At 32.9% G+C, this 9,914-nt stretch overlaps 1 protein-coding gene across 9 annotated transcripts; it reads right to left on the reverse strand.

Annotated features, from left to right (window-relative positions):
• Positions 1 to 609: 609 nt before the first annotated feature.
• LOC133834705 (uncharacterized) lies at positions 610 to 6,388 on the reverse strand. Of its 9 annotated transcripts, none has more exons than XM_062264389.1 (12): positions 6,144 to 6,388; positions 5,190 to 5,219; positions 4,886 to 5,075; positions 4,640 to 4,717; positions 4,252 to 4,391; positions 4,015 to 4,059; positions 3,887 to 3,934; positions 3,406 to 3,510; positions 3,069 to 3,272; positions 2,733 to 2,818; positions 1,271 to 2,187; positions 610 to 1,185 (listed from the first exon to the last, which is right to left on the reverse strand). In XM_062264389.1, the coding sequence occupies exons 3-12, from the start codon at positions 5,064 to 5,066 to the stop codon at positions 956 to 958; spliced, it is 2,034 nt and encodes a 677-aa protein (XP_062120373.1). In that variant the 5' UTR covers positions 5,067 to 5,075; positions 5,190 to 5,219; positions 6,144 to 6,388; the 3' UTR covers positions 610 to 955. The 9 variants fall into 9 exon arrangements, with proteins under 9 accessions (XP_062120373.1, XP_062120375.1, XP_062120376.1 ...); XM_062264391.1 differs by having other exon boundaries at positions 5,190 to 5,277; XM_062264392.1 differs by lacking the exon at positions 5,190 to 5,219 and having other exon boundaries at positions 4,640 to 4,714; positions 6,144 to 6,387.
• Between the last annotated feature and the right edge of the window lie 3,526 nt (positions 6,389 to 9,914).

The following is a 9,914-nucleotide window of genomic DNA, read 5'->3' on the forward strand; positions in this document are numbered from 1 at the left end:
TGGTATTAATCCCCCAATAATGGGAAGAATGTGTATTAATTACTTATGATTAGTATTAATGACTCCAACCTCTAAATAAGGTTGGAGGTCTCATTGTAAAGTGTTCGATTTTTTAGAGAGAAAACACTATACTCAGAGCAATCTAAACGCTACATGAGAATACACCATTGAAACTTGCCCTCACAAGTTTCCAATCCTTTTAATACCAGAGACTCGTGGACTAGAATTCTTTTACAACCTGAACCACGTAAAATTTCTTGTGTTCTATTCGCTTATTTTCTTTAATCTCTCTTCTTACGGTTGATAACAAAAAACGTAGTCAACAATTACTTTTTTAAACCCAAAGAACGGAAAAACTGGAATTTTGGAAAAATTTTAAATTCAGGTAGAATTTGGTATTTTTTGATGACATGGCAAGGCATTTTCGTAAATAAAATTTTATGTGATTTTTATAATTATTTTATATTATAGATATATAATTGTAAATATCCCAAACAGTAAACCCTGGCCCAATAAAGATGGAGGGCACTTCCCATTTCATGCTACGTGGCAGAGTATTGAAGCCAGAGGCCCATACCAGAGCTAACTTGAAGGTTTTAGAGAAAAAGCAAAAAAAAATTGAAAGATCTCTTTGCAACAGTTGAAATAACAAAATTCATTACAGACAAAGTTTTGACAATGAAGTCACTAACCCCCCCAAAAAAAGTATTAATGAGGCTATAGCAATTAAAGAAAAAAGGACGGAACTAATAAAACAATTTCCGGAAAATCTTTCTTCTTTTTGTTTCTTTTTTCTTTTCTTTTTTTGACAGAAGACCATCTGTAAAATTGGAACCTCTGCTAAGAATTAACAGTGGGTGGTGTGGCGGAGGTTGCACCCCCATCGATAAAACTCTGCACAATTGTATAAAGATTAAAAAAATAATAACAATAATAATAAAAAAAAAATTCCTTGCTAGGTTGGACTGGTTCTCTGTTTGGAAATGTCCTTTATCTTGGCCTTGGCAGTTGAAGATCCAAGAATGTCAACATTTACTAGCTGGTTTTTGGCATCGCCAAGAACACAACGTCTATGCAATTTGAATGTTCGAGATGCTGTTTCTTGAGTATCATTTTCATCTGGAGGAAAAAAATCTGAGGTTATAACGAGCTTCACATGGTCTGCAGCAATAGCCTCCTTCCATCCTGCATGCATTAAGGGTTAAAAATTCATTAAAACTTGTATTTCGCCAGACAAAACCATAAAATAGAGTTGGGAAACTAAACTTACTCTGGGCAAGAAAAACTTGTGCAGCATGGCTAGAGAATTCTGAGTTTCCACTTGACAAGGATTCTGTGTGTCCCTTTTCTGCATTGGCATTGGCATTGGCTTCAGCTTCAATTTCCCTATCACGGTCCTCAACTGAATTTGGGACTTTGGTTCCATTCTGGCTCACTGGTCTCCAATGCTTAACTGTCGACCTGCTTGTGCCACTCCGAACTGGATTGGATTTGTTGGGTTTAACCTGAACACTGTTCTTTGGCAACTGATGCTCTGTCAGGCATGTATCACACGCTTCCGAGAGATTATTTCCCTCCTCACTGCAATTTCCAAGTGTGACAGATATGGAACCTATCAAAACCTCACTGTATTTAATTTGATCAAGTTCATTTAATTCCTCCTTTTTTACTCCGGCTTTCAAAGCATCTACATTGGTTTCTGGTTTAGACTTTCGGCTCCATACTTTATGACCAGTCACACCTGTCCTTGAATCCTTGTGAGTTCCACGATTCTGCTGGACCCCGAGCTTTGATGATTGAGAGCTCTGAGCTGCATGAAACCGTGACTTTGGTGACATTTGCCACCGTTTCCAACGACCACTTCCTTGCACAATTCGCCTTTCAACACAAGAATTACTACCTAAATCAATATGTCCGCAATCAGAACCAATCAGAAAATCTGAATCCAGATTTCCATCAGAGTTGAAGTGATCAACAATAGACAACGGAATATGATTTGGCAAGTCCAGGTTGTCTCTACTGTTATCACATTCCACTAGACTGGATGCTTCTACTTGGGCCATTGCTTCCAGCACTTGGTCAATGCTTTCATCATTATCTGCCTTCTCCCCATGTCTTCGTTCCTTTGCCTTCTGTTCTTTCTGCCTGAGCTTCTTCTGTTTTTTCCTTTCCAAGAGCTCAGCTTGCCTATAAAAATGCAACAGTAAAAAACACATTAACAGGTAATTTAACCTCCATTTTCAGCTAGATTCTTGAGGAGTAACACTCCAAGTCAAATTCCAGCTAAGGCAGAGCTGAAAGTAAGTGAGTTTCTGACTGGTCCTAAGTAGTTTCGAATGAATTTCATGGTTTTAAAATTCGAACAATGCATCTCAAAAGTGTAGGAGAAAAGTCAGTACAGCTATGTCATCACTTTTCAGGCCATATCTACAAAATTCTTTAACATCTGTGACTATGTTATACAGAACGGCAACAATTAAACAAGTCAGGGTAAGTTATTGTAGATGTAACATAGTAATCACAAGCACACAAGTATTGTACATGAACACCAAGTGGACCTTCTTTCTATTCTTTCTGCAAATTTATGCCCTCAGAAATTTAAAAAAATTTACCCCTTGAGTTTGGGAGGAGGCTTTTATCATTTGATAGGTTTTTTTAAAAAAGTAAAATAAAAATCTGGAAAACCAAGCCTCTTATCAAAATTCTCCAAGAATACGGAAAAGATAGTGTACCTTTTCTGAGCTGCTTCTTCTTCTTCCACTAGTAGTTTCTGGAATCTTAATGCTTCAGCGTCCTTTTCAGCAAGCCATGCTTTGACCTAAAGAAATACATGTACATATATGTTTAACATAAAAACCATCACCTCCATAAAATCAAAATCCTAGAGATAAGAGCAGTCAATATTTCAGAATTTGCAAGCTCGAGCACAGCCACAAGTCACTTATTAGGGGATGCTCAATGTACTAATTATGAATATGCAGAACAAAACATGTGAAGAGAAAGAGAATTCGAAATTTCTAATAAAGAACAACTTCGTCGATAATTGGAAGAAGAAGAAAAAAAATTACCAGTTTCTGCTCCAACAAAAAACTAGTACAGGCAACAAGGTTTTTTGTTTCAAGACCTATCTTCCCAGCCTCCCCATCGAAAACATATCTTTGCATAGATATAGCCGGTCCAGATAGGAAAGTTTTCTCACTAGCAATATCAAGGACATTAAATAATTCCTGGGAAGATATCGGAAACCTAGAAGGTCTACCTTGAACAATGTCCTGGAGAAAAAATAAATGTCACAAACCTGATAATAAAAAATAAAAATAGAAATAAAAAGCAGTCTTTAAAAAGAATGTTGGGGGAGTGGGGGAGGTTGGAGTACAATAACTGAAAAACATGATATCCTCTTACCAAAAGCTCAGAACCAGCCTTCAAATAAGGATGTGGTGGAGAAGAAAACACTGATTTCCGAACATGAGATGACAATGCTTTTATGATTGAAGACCCTGGAGCTTCCTAGAAAGCATTGTTAATTAGGAACTGTCCTCAAAATTAGTTACACAAACTAAACAAATGATAACTCAAGATTTTAGACAAAAAATATAAAATCCAAGCAAGTCAAGGTATCTCCAACTGAATATAAAACAACCAATAGAAAAAATGCCTTTTGCACCCCGGGTTAAACAAATTATTATGCATTATAATAAAATATTAATCAAGGTACCAGCCACACTTTACCAACCAAATGCCCAATAAGTAGATGGATAAATAAGAGCAATATTATGCACGGATCATGGAGGCTTTGGTATCAGGTATATTAATCAGCATAACTGTAAACTACTAAATCAGCATAAATGTGTAAAAAAACAAGTAAAAAAGACAGCAGGCTTACCTCTACATTCTTGAATGATACAACCTCCATTGCATCTTCTAAAGGAAGCTACGAGTAGAACGAAATGTTAGCACAATATAAAAGACATTTACTCAAAAAAAAAAAGTGATGACAGGGGGAAAAAATACCTTATCCCAAAATGCCCCTAGCATGTCTCTACTTTTAGCAGAATCCTACAAGATATAAACACTATCAGGCACCATGAAGCCAACAGAAGTAATAGGAACAACAATTATAATAGCATATATCAAGAGAAAAACTATCTCTACCAAAGTCATGCTTATTAAGAAACAAGAGACAGTCCAGCTCCAATAACACAGTCAAATGTTAAAAACATGAGAACAAATAAAAGCAATTATGGAAACCTTATCAAGCTTTTTTAAGCGATGGTGCACTCGAATGTGCCTTCTATAGTTAATAAGCGAACAAAATTCCCGTGAACATTTGTCACACTTCTGCATCTGCATCTTCGTTGGGGAGACCAAAGACCAACTTTGGCGGTGGTCTGCAAAAAGTAACAGGAGTGGCTTAAAACCAAAAAACACACGCTTACAATTATTCATATTAGGGTTGTGTTTGCCCTCGGCAGTGGTAAGCCAAGAAGATTTTAAGCATCCGCAAACTTCCAAAATCTGTTAAGATCACCATAATTACATGGTTCAAGTGACTCTCAACTTCAACCTGAGAGGTTGGTAGAGTATAAGCTTTTGATCTATTCAATAGTTCAATTTCTGAGGAGTGAAGGATGCCTACCTGATAAATAACTATGTGCTTCATGCTTCCCAAAGATCGTAGGGGTTGACAGGGACTCCATTCTTGAACTTGACCCTGCTAAGCCGATTTTTTAAAAAAAAAGGTTATCAAAAAAAGTAAAACAATGGATTAATAATACTCAACTTGAAATAATGACCTTAAATGCAACTTGAGACCGTTGAAAGCCTCAAAAGGCTTCCCCTCACATATATAATGTTGAACATCTTTGCAATTTAAATTTTTTACCTTGCTGCTCTAAAGCGTGAAGTAATTGAATAAACTGGGCTGAACTATCCCCAGCCCTAGAGAAATTAAGAAAAGACTCCTTTCCAATGGCTTGTTTGATGATAGCATCAAGAGAATCATTTCCCTCCTCTGGTTTCATCACATCAGGGATATTAGCGGCCTTGAGTTTTGCAATTGGCATCTACGCGTCCTGAAAGTAGACATGCAAGTGCAAAAGAAAATACTCAAGAACAGCCAACATAACTCATTAATGAAACGACTGACTGGAAAAACGAAGCATGAAACAGATGCTATTATATTATACCTAAAAATTACAAAGCTTCATCAATAACAACTGCACAGAAGTAAATGTAGCAGCAGCACATCAGCGAAAAAGAGGCAATCACGTCACTCTGTTAATATTTCATAATCCAGAAATCTACTTATCAAAACTACTAAAACAAAATTGGTTATCTTATTAAAATTAAGATTCACCATCAGAAGAAGAAAAGGCAAAAGGGCTTCCTTTTAATCCTTTCAACTGGTCTTTCCCAGATAACTTAAGAGAGGCTACTCCAAGCTACCACCACCCAGAAGTTACAATAATTGCAAAATTATATAAGAAACTAAGAGGGCCTTGAATATGTATGTACATTGATATCAAGATCATGCATTATATACACCTAGCAAAACACAGATCCCCTAAATCTGAAAAGGAAGCGCTACAAAAGTTGGTTCAAAGAAAATTAAATAAATAAATAAAACATTTGCTCCAACAAATTTAGGTAAAAAAATATTGGGAGATTTCGCAAACAAATAGTAATCAGTTACCAACTAATATTGAGAGAGAGAGAGTTAATAAGGAAGATTAAAAATGCATAATTTTCTTAAATCACATTAAATAGTAATCAAAACGTAACCCCAAAAATCTGTTTAGGTGTAAAACAAAGAAGAATACAGAGAAAATGAAATTTTGAATATGTTCTCATCCACCAAACAAATAAATATCCAATGAACTAAACCAAACAGAAGTATTCAGCTAAGTTCCTCAATTAAAATTACTAACGATAACATTAAAATAAATTAACTTTATCACATCGCCTAATATACTGAACAGTTTCTAGAGTAACCAAACTGAGGAACCAAAAAAATTCAATAAAACAAAGCAAGTCAAGGTTTCGAAACGCGTGATCCGCCATCGATATATGATACCATATAAATTCAAACCTAATTAAATGAGAAAGAAAAAGGGACTTGAGAGAGGTGTTTGGTTAGGTACCAGTAGATGGAATAGAAGACTGAGCGATCGGTTCTTAGAGAGAGACTAATCGTAAGCGATCTACGGGATTCAAAGGTCGCCGGGAAGATATGAGGAATCGCCGGAACTGAGAATCGGAGAAAATGCGCGAAAAAAAATCGGCCGAAAAAGGAGAGCGAAGAGGAGAGAGTTTACAGAGTTTGTTTATGTATATATGAGAGTTCGTACGGAGAAAATATAAAGGCGAGAAATTGAAATGGAAGATGGAACCCTCTGTACTAAGTAAATATAAATATAAATTTTTGTACGCGCTGCTGGAGCGCGTGACGATTTGTATTTGGATATGGAAGATGGGTTTGGGCTTTCTTTATAGTTGGGCTTTCTTTATCCGGGTTTATCTCAACTAAGGAATTGTTTGAGGATATGAAATTTTTAAGATAGTTTACAAAAATAGGGCTTTTAAAAAAAAAAGTTAATCTATGATATTATTTTTAATAATTTTGTTGGTTTATTTTCCCATCTTTTTATATAAAAGTTGTTTTATGTCATAGGTTTACTCTTAATCAAATTTTATTAATTTGGAAGGGTATGTTTATAATTTGATTATTATTTTTTTTAGTTTATTTGTTTTTTATATTATTTTTATATTACTAATTTTATATAAAAAAAAAATTGTTGTTTTGTAAAATTCTTTTTTTTTTTGTAACATGAATCGTGTTTAAAATTATTTTTTATTTATTATAAACATTTTTTTCATTTTTTTAGATTGTGCGTTTATTTTTTCAAATCCTGGGTAAGGTAATCAGTTACTTTATTGATCTTTGACAGTTATGTAAAAAAAATCCTAGAGCTAGGTTAAATAATATGTATCAGGAGGGGTAGCCAGTTATCTTAAGAGGAGTAACTTTCTGCCATAAGAGGGGTAACCAGTTACCATAAGAGATGTGACGGGTTACTCATATTAAATATGAAAAGAAACATCAAATTTGAAAGAAAAAAAAAAGGAAGAACACTTCATTAAAAAAGAAGTAACTATGATTTTAGTAACATAGGTAATCAATTACCATAAAAGAACCCAGAAATATACACGCGTCAGAACGTGAAGGCAACCAGTTATCCCCATAAATATACACACAAAGAACGTGAAGGTAATCAGTTACCCCCAGAAATATACACACAAAGAACGAGAAGGTAACTTGTTGACGCGGTTCTTCGCCGACAGGTAATTAAGAAATTAAGAGGATGGGATTAGTGCTATGTAATGAACCGAAATAGATAAATGATCTTAAAATGTACTGATGATTCCGATACTTTTTTTAGGTGGTTCAAAGGTTAAAATCATTCTACTCCACCAGCCAATATTATTGCTATATTTCTAGTATTCTTTACAGGGTATTTCTTTACACAATGGAATCCAACCCTTTGTCAACTCCCAGGGTCTCCATATTTATAGGGGAGGACACCTGGGGGTCGGCAAGGGGGTCATCCCGTGACCTCCTTACCCATCATGTCATTCATGTGACATTCATGATTAATTCATAAAACCTGACAAATGAAGTGTGGTCTAATCAATAGGTAAGGGGGATAATGGGCCGCATGGCCCAATCCAGTCGTAGGTGCCTGAACACGCACGTTTATGCTGCGTGTCCGAGAATTCAGGGATATATCAGACACGTGATGTCTGATATATGCACGTTTACATTGCGTGGTTGACTTTATAAAGGGTCATGGCTTCCAACTCAAGCTCGGCCTCGAGCTGGATGCCTTCTTAACTCGCGATCTTCATACCTCTGACTCGAATCCTTAGCGATCTTAATAAACCTTTGGTCACCTCGAGCTAAAGAGGTAGGACCTGACAACAGCAGCTCCGGGCATGTGGCATCCACGTGGCTGAGATAATTGTGCCATATCTCAGCTCGCTAATAGCCCGTGGAAAATTAAGGCGTACATAACCAATTACCACAGATCTAAAGATAGAAAAACAAATCAGATCCACCCCATTTCCCTTCTCTCCCATCTTCTTCATATAATTTTTTTTTCTAGATTTGAATATTCTCATCAGGGTAACTGGTTACCCATTCACGTTTTCATATTTTTATTAGTTTTCTTTCCAAATTTTGGTGTTCCTATAAGGGTTACAGTAAAAAGAAACTGCTGAAAAAATGAATTTGAATTTTTTTACATATAGTGCAAAAAACTATAAAAAAAAATTACAATTATAAAAGATAATAAATAAAAAATAGTAAAATAATTGTGTAATGTTAAAATATGTGTGAAAAAAAGGAAAAAAATAAAATGGAATGAGAAAATAATAAGTACAGAAAATTAAGAAAAAAGAAGGAAAAAAACTTATGAGAGAAAACTAAAAAAATATGAAAAAAAACAAAATAAATGATGAAGGAAAAAAATAGATGAATGAATAAAAATGAGAAGAAGAAGAAGAAAAATAATGGAAAAGTATAAATAAAATAAATATGAATGAAAAATTGGTGGGAAAAAAAGGAAAAAAAAAAGAAAAATAGAAGAAGAAGTAGAAGAAGAATAAGAAAAAAACTCATATGTATGAAAAAAAATAGAAGGAGAAAATAATAAATACAAAAATGAAGAAAAAATAGAAGGAAAAAAAGGAAAGAAAACTTAAAAAATATAAAATAAAAAAACAATACAAATGAAAGAAAAAGAAGAATAATGGAAAAATGGAAAGAAAAAAATGATGAAGGAAAAAATTGGTAGAAAAAAAAAAGAAAAAAGAAAAAATAAGTAAGGAAAAAATAAAAAAAATAACTGAAAAAATAATTAAAAAATGAAGAAAAAAATAAAATAAAATAACCTTCAAAATCAAAGAAAACATAACTATGATAAAAATGTGGCATTTCCGTATTTTAATTAGCTACTAATTATGTTTCTCATACTTTAATTTATTATTTAATAAATTTTCTCATACAAATTAAGAAAAGTATAATTCTTATATTTTTTCACATTGATGATATAAAAGCCATATTTAAAAAAAAAATAGTGAAAAATTTACACAAATACCTTAAAAATGCAAATTTGTTCCAAAAATACCTTAAAACAACTTATTTACACATATATCGTGCCACATAAGCATAGTATACAGGATTTTGAAAAAAAAAATTGGGAAACCCCACTTCTCGATTTTTTTTTATAAAAAGTTACATTTTGGTTGCTTACGATACTGATAAGATACCAATTGATTACTTTTTTTTTTATAAAAAACTTTATTTTTAGATCATATTATTTCATATACCTTTTGATTTTTTTTAAACATCTTAATGTATCAATTATTTATTTTTAGGTTATATTATGATATTTTATTATTTAAGATACATTTTGGTAACTTTCAAGCTTATTTCAGAAACTAATGAGTTGTCATATAATCTAACAAGTTACCGTATAGTTTATTAATAAAAATTAATTTAGTATACTGATAACTCTACAAAATAGAGTTATTTGACCACTTTTTATGTGCTAATTGTTGCTTAATTCTTGAGTTTTTAATTGATTTATTAAGTTTTTAAGTAATTTTGCATTTATTAGTCTTAGTGTAATTTTCTAGATTTTTATATGTTTTTATAGATATTTTATTGTTTTATGTTGTAATTTAATTAGTTGAAATTAGTGTTGTTAGTTGAATGCTAAAAATATGATTTTATTGAAATTAAATGTTATGTAAATTAAATTTTAATTAATATTTTCATAGAAGTTATATGATATATTTTATTAGTGAAAATATTTAATTTTAATTTAGTTTATGATTTTTTTTTGTAGGAA

This window comes from Humulus lupulus, chromosome 5 (genome assembly GCF_963169125.1).
Source record: "Humulus lupulus chromosome 5, drHumLupu1.1, whole genome shotgun sequence".
Taxonomy (NCBI): domain Eukaryota; kingdom Viridiplantae; phylum Streptophyta; class Magnoliopsida; order Rosales; family Cannabaceae; genus Humulus; species Humulus lupulus.